Consider the following 15,215-nt stretch of genomic DNA (forward strand, 5'->3'; position numbering starts at 1 on the left):
TAAAAAAAGGTTTTGTGATTAGTATCTAATCTAAAGGAAAAATATCGACAGCTTAAAATAATAAATGGTAGCACTACCTTGCACAAAATAAAAATGTCTAGAAACTTTTACGTGATCAGTTTTGTGTTACTATTCTTGACATAGATCACAATAGTAGGCCCCTTTGCCTTAATAGCTTGTATACTCTTCATGAGCCCAACCATGATAATCATCGCACCTTATACAGTCTTCTATTGGTGGATCTTCATACATCTCGTGGCATATGAAGCAGACACTTTTTTCTTCTGCATGTTTCTTTGCCTTTCCGCTTCCAGATTTTTTTTTTTATGTTGAGGTCGAGCCTTTTTGTTGTTTACCTTTTTTGGCCACTGGTGGATTCCTTTTAAAAACACAGATTTTACTTTTCCTTTAAGTTTCCTAAGTGATACTTTCTGTTTCTTAGACTCAATTTCTCTCTGTTGCTCTTTAATAGGAGTGCTGGTTAAAATTTCTGACTTTTGTGCTTTTCGTTTGCGTGATGTCTTAGGTGCAGTTAGTTTACGTATAGGGCGAATATCCATTGGTGTTACCTTGGTTGGTGTCACACATTCAGGCATCACTGTTTTAACAAGCAGAACTTCCTCAGGTCTAGGAAGTTGGTGTTAATGTCTTCAAGCATTCTATCTAATACTGAAGGGGAAATTGTGCAATCGGAGTGTATTGCTAACTGCAATTTTCTCTTTGAGTTACTGTTTAGTACTTTTCATAGTTTTCTATAGTATTTGTACATATGTATTAGTTGTTTCCAGCTTACCATCACTCATGTAAGCAGGTTTCGATTTAGCTTCTATGTTTTTATTGTTTGTAAAATTGTTTAAGAGTCGGTGAATTTGTTTCGGCATTGGCACTGTCCATTTATTTTGGCTTCAAATTTGATTGTTTTTGGTTTTTGTCTAATTAAATTAAAAATAAAAAGACAAACAATATTAGTGTAAATAAGATATACTAATATTTTTTGTCGCAAACCATGTGATATAGAGTCATGTCTTATAAATTTTCACAGCGTTTAGGATCGGTTTAAACAATTGTCTTTGAAAAGACATATAAAAAAATTAAATCGTTTCGAACAACATCGAGGGAGTAAAATAAAACGACTACTGTTTTATTCCAAAATAATCCAGTTGCAAATGAAAATATATAGGTAGGTACTATATATTTTTCATTTGCAACTGAATTATTTTAAAGAAGATTTAACCCTAGATAACTAAACTATATTCAGTGTTACTTAATTACTAAATATTCGTCGAGCGGACGACGCAATAAAAATGAGCGATATTTTCAAAAATATTTATTAAAAAAAGAAATCTAGTAAATCACAAGAAATGTATGTTCTTAACGAACAAAAAAGAGCAAATTATTAATAAAAAAAATCATTCAAAACAGCGACTGCATACATCTAAGTTATGTGGTCCGCAAATAGCTTGTTTGCATTTTAGGCAACGATGTTTTGTCATCCTTCGAGCCTTGGAGGGACATAGGTAGCATATTTTACGCTCATTCGACACAGTAGGAACAGGAGCTGCGATATTAGGAGATTCCCCCAGGATATCTTGAATCATGACCTTGATGTCACGCCTCAAAGTCACTGTATGCAAACGTTGCCGCAGCCAGGGCTCTATGAGTTGGTCTCCTAATTTCATAACATAGTCGCGCCGGCAAATAGGCTTTTTCTTATTTCTAACGCTATTAGAAACATATATAGCGTAAGCATTTATTGCAGACAGATTCAGCATGTTATAAAACACGCACATAGGCCATCTCTTAGTTTTTCTGTTCGCGCATATGTTGGAACACATTTGATCCACAGTGTCAACCGCACCCTTTGTACTATTGTAAAAGTGAATTATTTCTGGTTTTCCTGTATCTTCGTTAATAATAGGTTGATCGTGAATAGTAGATAAAACAAAAACAACCTTATTTGATTTAGCTTTGTACGAAACTAACGTCTTATCACCGTCGTAACAAAACATTGAAGTACCAATTGCGCGAGACTTAGTATTCTTAAGTTTTTCAGGGATTTCTCGTTTATTACTTCGTAATGTGCCCACCAATGTCAGATTATAAGGTGTTTTCAAGAGCTCCTGAGCCAAAGGAACAGATGTGAACCAGTTATCCATTGTAATGTTGCGATTTGTGCCGTGTAAAGTTGACGTTATTTCTTTTATGAAAAACGTAGCCAATGGTTGCCTTTGAGTATCAGTTCCTTTTCCCAAGTATGGAATGACATTGACTACGTATTTACTGTTCACATCTGCAGCCATCACAAGTTTGATTCCATATTTATTTGGCTTATTCGGTATATACATTCTGAATGGGCATCTTCCTCGAAATCCAACGAGTTGTTCGTCTACAGTTATATACGACCCTGGAGTGTACCACCTCTGAAAGTTGACAATCAATGCTTGCCACAGTTCCCGTATAGGCGCAAACTTGTCATCTCGTTGTCTAATAGCTCTTGTTTCCTTATCATCAAATCTAAGGCATTTGATAAGAAAATTGAATCGCTCTGCACTCATACAACCTTTGAAAATAGTCCCTGATCGTTGAGTATTGAAAAGCGTGCGTGTTGGTAAGTGGTTACTTTTCACAGCTGCTGAGATAAATAGTAAACCAAGCAAAGCTCTTATTTCTTCAAAACATGTGGGCGACACGGTATACAACTCCTTTTTATAATTATTTTTTTTTATATTTATTTCTGCATTTGTAAATGTCACAATATCTCGCAGCATGTCTTCCGTTAAAAACAGTGAAAATAGATCTATTGGTTCAGAAAGTTCCCTAGCTTCTTGTTTAGGCCCTGGTATAAAGTGAACTATGTTTCTCTGCGAAGTTCGTACAGAAGCTAACCTTGGTGTAGACGACCATTTATGGTTATTTTTCCCGTATAGGAATTGGGAACGTGGCTGGAGAACATTTGAGTGAATTTTCTGAGATGTCTGAACCTCTGTATCCTCACCTGATTCCTCGGAGTCAATAACCTGAGTTCTCCTTCTCTTACTTGGGCGAATAGGTTCGTCGTCGGACTCGCTGGAAAATTCCGATTCACTGCTGGTATTTCTGTGAACTTCCTCCTCCACATTATCTTCGGTTTCCGAGGCTGAATTGTCGGACCCATTCTCGTTGTCTGCATCAATGTCTTCCTCAAGCCACCGACGTATCTGATCCTCTTGTCTTCTCAAATCCATCTAAAATTATAATAAAAAAGTATTTTTAGTTATGTAATACGTCTTTCCGTGTCTGAAAATGTGTGAAAAAAATAAAATTTAGGCAATAAACAACTAACAAAAAAATGGTTAAGAATATACACCATCAAAATAGGCTAAATAAAACGATTGCATTCATAAATTTGATTACTATATCACTTAAGGTGTATAAACAAATATAAATAAATAAAGAAATATAAATCTAATTCCTCCCAAATCATTAAAAAGTAAAAAAAATATAATACTGTACATACCTTTCAAAACTAACTTTGTTACTAAACTTTCGTCGAGCGGACGACGAAATGACCGTAACTCCTGTTCTAATAATCGTGTGACGTTGCGCGTGTCACGCGATGCACTAATTGGCAAATCAGGAAGCTAGAAAAAGTGGCGGGGGCATAGGGCGCGGGGAAAGGGGTTAACTCAAATTTCGCGGTATGGCGCGTCGTCGAACGGACGAATGTTTAGTTATCTAGGGTTAAATATATCTCAATAAACGACTGATCGGATGTGTTTATTTTTAATTTTTTGAACTTGCAGTGATTGTTTGCTATACTACTATAAAACGAATTCCATCGTGATTATAGTCAAACAATTAGTTTTCCATAAGGAGAGGGCATACATATCATATAATCACGTCTATATCTCTAGCGAGGTAGACAAGGCAAACTGTCTTGAAACGAAGTTAAAAGCTTTCCCTAATTCGCATATAGTAGTGTTAATAAAAGTGGATATTTCATTTATAGTAGTAATACAAGTTCTGTATATATAATTTAAGTAATAAAAAATCAACTTACTACATAAACATGCAACAGTTGCTGGGCACGAGCGGTTTATACTCGTAAATGCACAATCTGCACTGTCTGCACCAAATGTCCCCATTCATAAATTCTATTATGTCGCCGTTTCGGTCCATGTTCACAATTACATGTCCTATTGCTGGAGCCACTGATGGCCGGTTACCACACACACAATACTTTTGTCGGACCCAGTGTGTTGGTCCTATCCAGGGCCACAGAGCTTCATTGGTTATTAATTTAAAAAGTTCGTCGAAACTGATTTGGATAGACACGTCAACAAGGAACACCATTTTGAACACCGTCACACGTATAAGTGAATGCTAGTTTTTTATTTGAAGTTCAACCTACTCTTGGAGTAATAAATAATATGTCCGTACTTGAGTTTGAGAGTTATATTATCGCTCTAAATGCTTTTTTAAAGAATTAATGTGGCACATTTCAAGTGTTACAAACTGCCATGGCAATGTGGCGAGAGTTCCTGAGGATAGTCTTAAGATCCCACTGTAGGGACCGTCACCGAGATGGTCAATCATACTCGTAATTAACCAGTGAAGTGTAAATTGACAAAGTTTTATTTTTATTACTCATAAAATGTCGCAAAAAAAATTTAATTTTAAGTTTTGTAATGTTCCCGCCATTTCTTATAACTTCATTACATCGACTTCGCATCGAGGATACCAGTGCCTCACAAACATTCGTGCCCCGAAGTGACTCCCATACTTCATAAACATGTGTGACGAGTGCCTCTTTGACCCTTTCCCCTCTGTGATCCCAATCTCGTACCATCCTGGCCTATAAATTCTCAATGGGATTGAGATCTGGAGACCGAGAGGGTCATGGCAACACCCGAAGCTGCGGTTGTTGCTGAATCCATTGTTGCACTAAGCGAGACTTGTGTATCGGACAGTTGTTCTGCACGATAATAATTTCCGGCACTTCTTACTCCGGATACACGAGTCTCACAGTCGGCAACATGGTCTCTTGCAACACCTCCAGGTAATTCTCGCCTGGTCCAGCTGCACTCATCCAAGCCCACATATTTACGCAAACTCTGCCAGACTCAGAGTTAGGGATAACATTCCTGGGCTCGAATCTTGTATTGTCCGTACGCCATAAAAAAATTCGGCCGTGTTAACTGGATTTAAATGTCTTTTCGTCCGAAAAAATGGCAAGCGACCAATCGAAGTCACAATATTCTCGAGCGAAATTTAAACGTGCTGCCTTATGGGCATTTGATAATAAAAATCAACTTACTACATAAACATGCAACAGTTGCTGGGCACGAGCGGTTTATACTCGTAAATGCACAATCTGCACTGTCTGCACCAAATGTTTCCATTCATAAATTCTATTATGTCGCCGTTTCGGTCCATGTTCACAATCAAATGTCCTACTGCTGGAGCCACTGATGGCCGGTTACCACACACACAATACGTTTGTCGGACCCAGTGTGTTGGTCCTGTCCAGGGTCACAGAGCTTCATTGGTTATTAACCCTAGAAAGATAATCTTATTTTGACCTACGGTAAAGATAATCATACGTCTTTGAGACGTATTCGCATTTATAAGTGCCTATGGGACAAGTTTCCATAAATAACCTTTTAAAAAGTTATTGAATCATTAGTGAAGGGTTTTCTACGACAAATAAAAAAATAATTACAATTAGAAAATGAATATAATTTATAAACAAAGAAATTTTGTAAACCTCTTACAAAATAACTAAAAAATATTAAGTCTTCCTTTGTTGAGTAATCATGTTAATCTTAAATTTAAAATCACATTTTTTTTTACTTAATATTATAGAATAAGGACTAATTAACAGCTTCATATAAAAAATCAACAAGTTTTAAGTTTAAATCACATTTAGATACAGCCTTTACATATATCAGTTTTGTGTTCACCACAAATGCTTTTATTGCATTTATAACATGTCATTTTCGACATCCTTCTTATTTTTGACGGACAATACGCACAAAATCTCTGCTTTTTGATTACTGGTTCTTCATTATTATCTAAAGTATTAGTTTTTGGTAGCAACTCTTGGAAATTTACACGGACATGTCTTTTAAGAGTAGGAGCTTCTAACCTTTTCTCCATCCAAGGTGATGTGCAGGTGAAGTTCTGTGCTCAGCTTTTTCATGTATTTTCTGCGACTTAGAGGCTTGTCATTGTTAGCTATCATATTATGATAGTATATGACATATGAATTCACAAACGATATATTCATCATACCATAAAAAACTGCCATTGGCCACCTGTTGGTCTTTCTCGAACATGACATAGAGAGCTTTTGTCTGGTTGTAGTACATGATCATCTCAGGTTTGCCTGTCCTTTGATTGATCGTACCTGTTTCGTCGCAAGATGATAATAAATATACCATTTTTGATGGTTTGTAGGACACAAGAGTTAACGGCCCATCATAGCAGAACATCGAAGATCCAACTGGTCGCGAACGAGTATTCTTTAGTTCTTCCGGAATCTCTCTTTTATTGGATCTTATGGTACCTACTAATGTCAGTTTGTAGGGTTCCTGAAGTAAGCTCTTTGCCAAAGGAACAGACGTGAACCAGTTGTCACACGTCACGTTTCTACAAGATCAATGTACAGCCTTAGACAGCTCTTTTACATAGTACGAGGTGTGTTCAAAAAGTATCGCGAATTTTGTGTTTTTAAAAAATTATTTATTTATTCATGAATATTTATTTTGTCCCCTTCAAAGTAATCCCCATGAGATATTATACACTTGTGCCAACGGTTTTTCCAATCTTCGAAGCACTTCAAAAAATCATTTTTTTTTATCTTGTTCAGCTCCTCCTTCGATGCCGTCTTTATCTCGTCAAGCGTAGCGTAACGTCGTCCTTTCATGGGCCTCTTCAGTTTAGGGAACAAGAAAAAGTCACAGGGGGCCAGATCTGGGGAATACGGTGGCTGCGGCATCATTAGTGTGTTGTTTTTGGCCAAAAAGTCGCGCACAAGCAACGATGTGTGAGCAGGGGCGTTATCGTGGTGCAAAAGCCAATTTTTGTTCTTCCACAAATCCGGGCGTTTCTGGCGGATTGCTTCGCGCAAATTGCGCATAACTTGCAGGTAATATTCCTTATTGACCGTTCTACCCTGTGGCAAGAACTCATGATGCACCACGCCCCTGCAATCGAAGAAAACTGTCAGCAAAACTTTCACATTCGACCGAACTTGGCGCGCTTTTTTCGGTCTTGGTTCGTGCGGCAGCTTCCATTGAGATGATTGAGCTTTGGTTTCCACGTCATAACCATAAATCCACGATTCGTCACCAGTTATGACCCTCTGGAGCAAATTTGGGTCGTCGCGGACAGAGTCCAACATCTCATTAGCAATGTTCATGCGATGCTGTTTTTGGTCGCAATTGAGCAATTTTGGTACGAATTTCGCGGCGACCCGTCTCATGTTCAAATCATTGATAAAAATCGAATGGCACGAGCCAATCGATATGTTTAGGTCCTCAGCAACTTCTCTAACGGTGATTCGACGATTGGCCAATAGGCGGGTCCACACAGAGCGAGCAGCCTCGCGAGGCATTTGCCGCGCGAGGAAACTGTCCCCGAACGAGCGCGGCAGCCTCGGTATCATCGCAAGGCTGCTGCGCGCGGCAAGCCCGAGCCGTTCGTTCGTTCAGTTGAGAGTTAAGACATCATGGCACCACACGTACGTGTTGCGGTGGCAGCTGTTGCTTTTATACTTATAAATAGGATTATAAAAAAGAGAAGACAAAAAAAACTTAAACGAAGACAATATTGGATCCAGACATTATACAAAAACAGATTATATAATGGAAAGGAATGTTATGGAAACGAACTGTACCAAGAATTGATTAATGATGGAGTGGAGAAAAATTTTGCACGCATTAATGCAGAGGAGTTGGATCTATTGTGTTCAAACTTGCAAAGCAAACTTCGGAGAAATGATACGAACTGGCGTCGAGCGATAACCGTGAGAGAAAAGCTACTTTTAACATTACGGTTCTTAGCGACAGGAGATTCTTATACCAGTTTGCAGTATCTCTTTCGCATTTCGAAACAATCTATATCGAAGATTGTTCCTGAAGTTTGTGATGCCATCATCGAACATTTAAAGGATTATGTAAAGGTAAGTGAAAGAAAAACAATATCTATTCAATTTAGTCCAATCACTTTAATTATAACTTTCACAGTAACTGCACACAAATAACAAAAAAAGAAAAAGAAAGAAAAGTGAAATCAATTTCAACGTGTCGCTCGCATTATGTTTTAGTATATTTAGGAGGCAGAGGGGGAGGAGGAATCTCTGATGGATTTTGAGAAGTCATTGGAGGGGAAGGGGGAGGAGGAATCTCTGATGGATTTTGAGAAGTCATTGGAGGGGAAGGGGGAGGAGGAATCTCTGATGGATTTTGAGAAGTCATTGGAGGGGAAGGGGGAAGTGGAATCTCTGATTGAATTGGAGAAGTCATCGGAAAGGAGGTAATTGCTGGTTGAGGAGGTAGTGGTGAGGGAGACATCGGATCGGTGTAAGATGAAGCATGACTGCTAGGATGTTGCATAGACCTAGCATAGTTCTGTGTATAATAGCCATATTGTTGATAAGCTCCTGTGTTGGCTTGAAATATTATTGCGCATATATCTTTTTTTACATGCGCCAGAGTTACTGGATCATAGTTTCTCAATTCGTTGGCTATGTATTGTCCAAATGCCGAATACGAGTCACAAGGCGGCTGTGGGGCTGGCTGTGGTTCTGCGCACTGCTGGAGAATCCTGAAAGCTTCGGAAAGAGTTTCGTCCGATAAATCGTCTGTGTCTTTCGCAGGTCTTTTTTTGCTTCGTTTTCTGGATCTCTGGTCTTGCGTTCCAACTCTAAATTGTGTGTTATTGGTGTCATCTTGTTGTTGCTGATTTTCCATAACTTGAATATTGTCGTTGTCAGGTGAAGGGTCTTGAGCGAGTTGAGTTGCGCTTACTGTTTCATCGTTAGTATCGGTTTCATTCTGTAAAATAATATATACTTTTTTATATCAATTTTAGGTGCCGGCTACAGAAAAAGAGTGGCTCGCAATTTCAAACGGTTTCCTTAATAAATGGAATTTCCCACATGCTGTAGCAGCGATGGATGGCAAGCATGTTGTTTTACAGTCTCCCATAAACAGTGGCAATGACTATGATAATTATAAATCATTTTCAAGTATAGTTTTGTTCGCCTTAGTAGATGAAAATTACAACTTTTTATATGTAAATGTTGGGAGTAAAGGACGGATTTCTGATGGAGGTGTCTTTAAAAATACAAAATTATATCAAAAACTTGAAAAAAGAGAACTTAACATCCCATCACCCACAATTTTGCAAATACCGTACTCTACCAAAGTACCATTTTATATATTAGGTGACAAAGCTTTTCAGCTGAATGAATACACCATGAGACCTTACGAGGGCAATCCAGAAAGAGGTTCAAAGGAAAGAATTTTTAATTATAGACTCTCCAGAGCACGAAGAGTTGTAGAAAACGCTTTCGGAGTGTTAAGTTCTGTTTATAGAGTTTTGCGTAAACCAATGTTATTGGAACCGGAACAAGCAACAAAAGTGGTCTTAGCATCAATTCATTTGTATAACTATTTACGGAGAACATCCTCTAATAGCTTTGCAGCTCCTGGCTTTTTTGATGTGGTGGGAAATGACGGGGAAATGGTAGAAGGTAGTTGGCGAAATGAATCAGAACCAACATCATTATTACCAATTCAACAAATACCACGACGGGGAGCAAATAATGCTAAAGAGGTACGTGACCACCTAGCAAGACATTTTATTACGAATGGAACTGTCTCATGGCAAGATAACTATCAATAAGAAATATTATATGTACTTACATTTTCCATAGTATCCCGCGTGGTACCTGGCTCGTTCCTATCAGACATAAATGCAAAGGCATTATATGCAAACCAGCTGGATTTATAAACGTCATCACGACCTGGAAGATAAAAGTGACAAGTTTTTATAATAGTAGATAATAGTTCTTAGTAGTAAATGTGAAAGCAATTAATAAATATATACATCTTACCTGATCCTGTCAAACGACTTTTCTTTTCTCGTGATTTTTCCCGCCGGTAGGATCCCATCAACGACTCCATCTTCTTTTTTAAATCAGGAATGGGGATATTCATCTCGCGGCTAATATTTAACCAGGCATCTTCTCTAAGCCCTCTATTTGTATAATTATAGTAGAACCGCCTAAATGAGTCCTCGCCCGCGGAGTACAGGGGCGCGGGGGTATGACGACGAAGGGGAACGAAAGAGGTGCGGGCGGCGGTCGAGCGTAGCGTGTAATACAAGGGGCGAAATGTTACTGGACATTTCTTGAGATATGTGACGTCATAGTGGTTAGCGGCAAACAGGTGAAGATTTTTATTAAAAAAATAATAATGGCTATACAAAATTTGAATGAAACAACTGTAAACTATACAATGTGTTCCTTTTGTTATCCCATAACTCCATGGTATCAACGAGACCACGTACATGAATTAAATAGCATAAGCATTTTTCGATTATTGTTATTTTCAAATTTTTATTTTTCATACAAAACAATTCGATAAAAATGTGATTTTATGATATATAGGTATGATATGTAGGTAAAAAAAAGGTAATAAAGTTATGTATGTAATATTTATTTATGCAAAATTTATCAAAATTATAAATCAATCACTTATGTCCATAATATCACTATCACTGGAACTTGATTCTTCACTTTCACAACAGCCATCATCAGAATCATCAGAATCGTCTTGCACATTAATAATAAAATCAACAACTTCATCTAGGACTCCATCATGTTTGCAATATTCGTCTTCGATTTTAATCACGTGTTTAACACAATTCTCCCATTTCTCTTTGGGATATTCAGCAAATAATCTCTCTAATATTTCTTTTTTCTGGTCCAAATTAGAGTCGATACTTTTTTGTGCTAATTGTCCTTTGATATCACCCCAGACCAACTCAATTGGGTTCAGGTCTGGGTGATATGGAGGCAAACGCAATACTTCGTGTCCGTTTCTTTTCAATACCTCGTCAATTTTGTAAATATCTTCTGTGAAATTACTTTTAATTAATTTATATAAGTCATCCTTTCTAAGTTTTTCATCAAAAGGCACGTTATGTCGTCGTAGCCATTCTTGCATAGTTGGCTTGGTAGAAGCCATAGTTGGCTTTTTCTCTTCTCGAACCGAATGATAAGCTGCGTTGTCCATTACTATGACAGAATTTTGCGGTATATTAGGCATGAGCTTTTCATTTATCCATTTACTGAAATTTGCGAAATTCATAGAATCGTGATAATCACCTGTTTTACATTTGGATTTGAATATCACAAGGGCTCCGTCTACAAATCCAATTTGACCTCCACAATGTACGATGATCAAACGGTCCCCTTTACCAATATGAGATAGAACGCCAAGTTCATCCTTTGATTGCCAACATTTTGAAACGTTATGAGACGCGTTTACATAAGTTTCGTCAAGGTATAAAATATGTCTTCCTTCTCTACGATATTTTTTAATAGTATTTAGGTATTTCCACCTCCACGATGTGATATTTGGCTGTTCGATAAGGAGTTTCCTTTTAGATCCGCATTTCTTAAATTTAAAACCTAGATCATGTAATAATAGCCTTAAATATTCCCTGCCGCAGTGTAATATATTCTCTTCTCTAAGTACAGCGTTCAAAGTTTTCAGAGTAGGTATTTTTTTGAAAATTGTGTAAAACTGAGTGACTTTTCTTCTTACCACTCCTTTTGTGAAATCGTCTATTTCCACTCTTTTTCTACGAACCTGTTTTGGTTTTCTCGGTGATTTAAATCTCTCGTTGTCATTTAATGCTTTCCCTTGTTGTACAATTCTAGATACAGTCTTTTCTGATAGTCCAGTAACTTCTGCTACAGTTTTATTTAAAGGTATATCTTGTTTATATTCATCAGAATTTGGGTCGAGTTTCTTTTTTCTAAAATATTCATATACGTTAAACGCCATTTGTTTGCACTGACTATCAATTCTATGTCCGAAAATATTTCGACTCATCTTGAGAATGTAATCTCATGTATAATTTTCACAAGGCGTCCGCAACTGTCAACACGTGTGATCGCTAACCGCGTAGCGAGCGAACTGAGTTTTTACAAGAATGCGCCCGCCGCCCGCACCTCTCTCGGTCCCCTTCGTCGTCATACCCCCGCGCCCCTGTACTCCGCGGGCGAGGACTCATTTAGGCGGTTCTACTATAGGATCACTTGCATTCCATAGCCAGGTGTTTACACCATAGAGAGATATTAATTTCAAACACTGATCTTTATCCATAATTATTAAGCTCGAGCGAGGCACGAAACAAAATACACGTGCGTCCAGAGTGCGCGCGGCAAACGACTGAGGCGCCTTTGAGCAAAACAAAAAGCCGACACTCGGTTGCTCGGACGCTCGGTCGCTCGCCCGCGGCGGTACACGCGATTTCCTCGGCCGAGGCACGTCTACATAGACCGAGCGGCCTCGCGCGGCAAATGCCTCGCGAGGCTGCTCGCTCTGTGTGGACCCGCCTATTACCATTTTCTCCACTTCATTAATTTTTTCGTCTGTTGTTGAAGTGCTCGGGCGTCCGGCACGCTCTTCGTCGTTCACATCTTCTCGGCCTTCTGAGAACATTTTGTACCACCGATAAACGTTGCTTCGGTCTAAGGTAGCTTCTCCGTATGCCACAGTCAAGATTCGGAATGCATCCGCGCACTTAATTTCGTTTTTCACACAAAATTTGATACAGGTTCTTTGATCCATTTTTTTGAATAGGTAAAAATCGAAGACGATCCAAAACACGTGCAAGCAAAGCAGCTGTCAACAATTAAGTGAACGTCGGCATAAGTGAGAGACATGAGTACCAACATAACGTCACAAAAAAATCGAAATTCGAATATTTGTAACCCTCGAATATTTGTAACCCGCGAAAGTTCAAAATTCGCGATACTTTTTGAACACACCTCGTACTCGCCTTGAGGTAAACCGTTCGTGTTGGTGGCCTTTCCGATATACGGTATGGCATTTATCATATATTTTGTGCCACTATCACAAATCATTGGTATTTTTATGCCATATTTACTCGGCTTATTGGGAATATACGAGGGGTGATCCAAAAGTAATGATAATCAATAATAAATACAATGAATATATTATATAAATAAATTTATTTCTCAACATAGTCTCCTAGCAAGTCTATACATTTAGTCCATCTTTTTTCTAAACCTAAAATACCTTTAGAAAAAAATTCTTTATCCTGACTCTCAAAAAACTCGTCAACCGCGGCCATCACATCGCTATCATCGTCAAATTTCTTGCCCCGGAGGTGTTCCTTGAGTCGAGGAAAGAGATAGAAGTCACTGGGGGCTAGATCTGGTGAATAAGGTGGGTGTTCCACCAGCTCAAAGCCCGCTTCTTGAATGGCAGCCATGGCAACTGCAGCTTTGTGAGCCGGTGCGTTGTCTTGATGGAACAGCACTCCAGCCCGCAGTTTGCCTCGCCTTTTCTCCTTAATAGCCTCCCGCAATCTTCTTATTTGTTCTGCATAGTAAGAGCCTGTAATAGTGGCCCCCTTCTCCAAGTAGTCCACCATGATTATTCCTTCAGCATCCCAAAAAACAGACGCCATAACCTTCCACGCTGAGCTTGACATTTTGAATTTCTTCGGCGTCGGTTCATCGGCTCGTTTCCATGTCATCGATTGCTGTTTTGTTTCAGGATCAAAGTGATGGATCCAGGTCTCGTCCATGGTCACAAAACGTGACAAAAAATTTTCCTTGTCTGCCTGGAACTTTTCGAGATTTGCTCTTGACATGTCGATTCGTTTCTTCTTTTGCTCGTCGTTTAACATTTTCGGTACCCAACGCGCGGAGACCTTTCTCATATGCAATTCGTTCGTAAGGATTCTTTGAATGCTGCCATATGAGATCCCTGTGACCTCAGCTACATGCCTAATAGTCACTCTTCGATCTGCCAATATAACTTCTTCAACTTTTTTCACATTTTCTTCAGTGAGAGAGGTCGATGGGCGTCCTTCGCGGTGTTCGTCTTCCGTCGATGTTCTTCCCAGCTTAAACTCCTTAACCCAGCGTGCAACTGTAGAATATGGAGGAGCAGAGTCCCCTAATGTTTCCACCAGGTCGCTGTGTATGTCTTTGGTAGACATTTTTTTCAAGCAGAGGTATTTAATCACGGCTCTGATTTCGTTTTTGTCCATTTTGATGTTCACTCCTTGACTGTTCGTATTCAAATGAATGTAGCTCCCGGGAATCGTGACCTATTTATATGATTTTTTTTACCTGAACTAGTGGATAACTGAGCAAGTGGCTGACATATTTTTTTTATTTCTTTGTGCACTAGAAATAACTGATTATCATTACTTTTGGATCACCCCTCGTACATTCTGAAAGGACAGCGTCCTCTTAATGCGAGCAGTTGTTCGTCAATAGTCAAGTGCGGCCCTGGAATATAATTATTTTTACATTGGCTGATTAGTAGATCCCACACTATTATACAGTTAGGTGCAGAACTGAGTCAGTATCTTATGTTTAAATAAAAAAAGGCTTTTAAAACTGGGATTAACTACAAAATAATAAAAACATAATTATATTTGAAAACCTTATTTATTATAACTTTAATTGAAAAACTGTAATAAGTTTATATAGTAACTTTCATTGATAATCATTTCAATTATAATTGGTTCACTTTTGCACCATTTGGAAAAACATAAAAACATAATCATAAAAACATTTTTTAATATTTTGTCCAAAGACCTTTTGCTTTTTTAACAGCGTTTAACCTGTTTACCAAACTTTTAACGAGTTTTTCACAATATTGGGGTGGAATTTGTACCACTTTTCTTGTACACGTTCCCATAGAATATTTAGGTTTGATGGTGGTGCTTGATATTCATTTAATAGCATGCTTTTCAAATATGCCCATAAATTTTCAATGGGATTGATGTCAGGACTCTGAGATGGCCACGGAAGGACTTGAAACTCTTGCTTAACAAGCCAATTTTTTACTATTTTTGATGTATGTTTGGGGTCGTTGTCCTGTTGAAATAATACTTCACTCACAGGAAATGGCATATTTTCAACAGCTTCCATCAGATGTGTCTTTAGAATG

At 38.3% G+C, this 15,215-nt stretch overlaps 5 protein-coding genes across 5 annotated transcripts; 1 reads left to right on the plus strand and 4 right to left on the minus strand.

Annotated features, from left to right (window-relative positions):
- Positions 1-1,235: 1,235 nt before the first annotated feature.
- Positions 1,236-3,656, minus strand: LOC106141643 (piggyBac transposable element-derived protein 4). Its single transcript, XM_060950394.1, has 2 exons — positions 3,497-3,656; positions 1,236-3,224 (listed from the first exon to the last, which is right to left on the minus strand). Exon 2 carries the CDS (start codon positions 3,222-3,224, stop codon positions 1,410-1,412), a length of 1,815 nt encoding a protein of 604 aa, XP_060806377.1. The 5' UTR covers positions 3,497-3,656; the 3' UTR covers positions 1,236-1,409.
- Positions 3,657-7,711: 4,055 nt separating this feature from the next.
- LOC132903075 (uncharacterized) lies at positions 7,712-9,917 on the plus strand. The gene is made up of 2 exons (XM_060950395.1): positions 7,712-8,164; positions 9,076-9,917. The coding sequence occupies exons 1-2, from the start codon at positions 7,712-7,714 to the stop codon at positions 9,889-9,891; spliced, it is 1,269 nt and encodes a 422-aa protein (XP_060806378.1). The 3' UTR covers positions 9,892-9,917.
- LOC132903084 (uncharacterized) lies at positions 8,159-10,218 on the minus strand. The gene is made up of 3 exons (XM_060950406.1): positions 10,103-10,218; positions 9,912-10,012; positions 8,159-9,038 (listed from the first exon to the last, which is right to left on the minus strand). The coding sequence occupies exons 1-3, from the start codon at positions 10,203-10,205 to the stop codon at positions 8,298-8,300; spliced, it is 945 nt and encodes a 314-aa protein (XP_060806389.1). The 5' UTR covers positions 10,206-10,218; the 3' UTR covers positions 8,159-8,297.
- Position 10,219: 1 nt separating this feature from the next.
- LOC132903114 (uncharacterized) lies at positions 10,220-12,217 on the minus strand. The gene is made up of 2 exons (XM_060950477.1): positions 10,769-12,217; positions 10,220-10,245 (listed from the first exon to the last, which is right to left on the minus strand). Exons 1-2 carry the CDS (start codon positions 12,108-12,110, stop codon positions 10,220-10,222), a joined length of 1,368 nt encoding a protein of 455 aa, XP_060806460.1. The 5' UTR covers positions 12,111-12,217.
- Positions 12,218-13,254: 1,037 nt separating this feature from the next.
- On the minus strand, positions 13,255-14,253 carry LOC106137149 (histone-lysine N-methyltransferase SETMAR-like). The gene has a single exon (XM_013337922.2). It carries the CDS (start codon positions 14,251-14,253, stop codon positions 13,255-13,257), a length of 999 nt encoding a protein of 332 aa, XP_013193376.2.
- Between the last annotated feature and the right edge of the window lie 962 nt (positions 14,254-15,215).

The sequence above is a fragment of the Amyelois transitella genome, chromosome 21, assembly GCF_032362555.1.
Source record: "Amyelois transitella isolate CPQ chromosome 21, ilAmyTran1.1, whole genome shotgun sequence".
NCBI classification, from domain to species: Eukaryota; Metazoa; Arthropoda; class Insecta; order Lepidoptera; family Pyralidae; genus Amyelois; species Amyelois transitella.

What these genes read in the sequence shown, in the direction of transcription:
- LOC106141643 (XM_060950394.1), bottom strand. Translation starts at nt 3,224, where the DNA reads ATGGATTTGAGAAGACAAGAGGATCAGATACGTCGGTGGCTTGAGGAA.
- LOC132903075 (XM_060950395.1), top strand. Translation starts at nt 7,712, where the DNA reads ATGGCACCACACGTACGTGTTGCGGTGGCAGCTGTTGCTTTTATACTT. An exon ending in ATTTAAAGGATTATGTAAAG is followed by an intron (nt 8,165 to 9,075) that starts GTAAGTGAAAGA and finishes TATCAATTTTAG; the next exon opens with GTGCCGGCTACAGAAAAAGA.
- LOC132903084 (XM_060950406.1), bottom strand. Translation starts at nt 10,205, where the DNA reads ATGAATATCCCCATTCCTGATTTAAAAAAGAAGATGGAGTCGTTGATG. An exon ending in AAGTCGTTTGACAGGATCAG is followed by an intron (nt 10,013 to 10,102) that starts GTAAGATGTATA and finishes TTTATCTTCCAG; the next exon opens with GTCGTGATGACGTTTATAAA. An exon ending in CGCGGGATACTATGGAAAAT is followed by an intron (nt 9,039 to 9,911) that starts GTAAGTACATAT and finishes ATTATTTTACAG; the next exon opens with AATGAAACCGATACTAACGA.
- LOC132903114 (XM_060950477.1), bottom strand. Translation starts at nt 12,110, where the DNA reads ATGAGTCGAAATATTTTCGGACATAGAATTGATAGTCAGTGCAAACAA. An exon ending in AAGTGAAGAATCAAGTTCCA is followed by an intron (nt 10,246 to 10,768) that starts GTGATAGTGATA and finishes TTATACAAATAG; the next exon opens with AGGGCTTAGAGAAGATGCCT.
- LOC106137149 (XM_013337922.2), bottom strand. Translation starts at nt 14,253, where the DNA reads ATGTCTACCAAAGACATACACAGCGACCTGGTGGAAACATTAGGGGAC.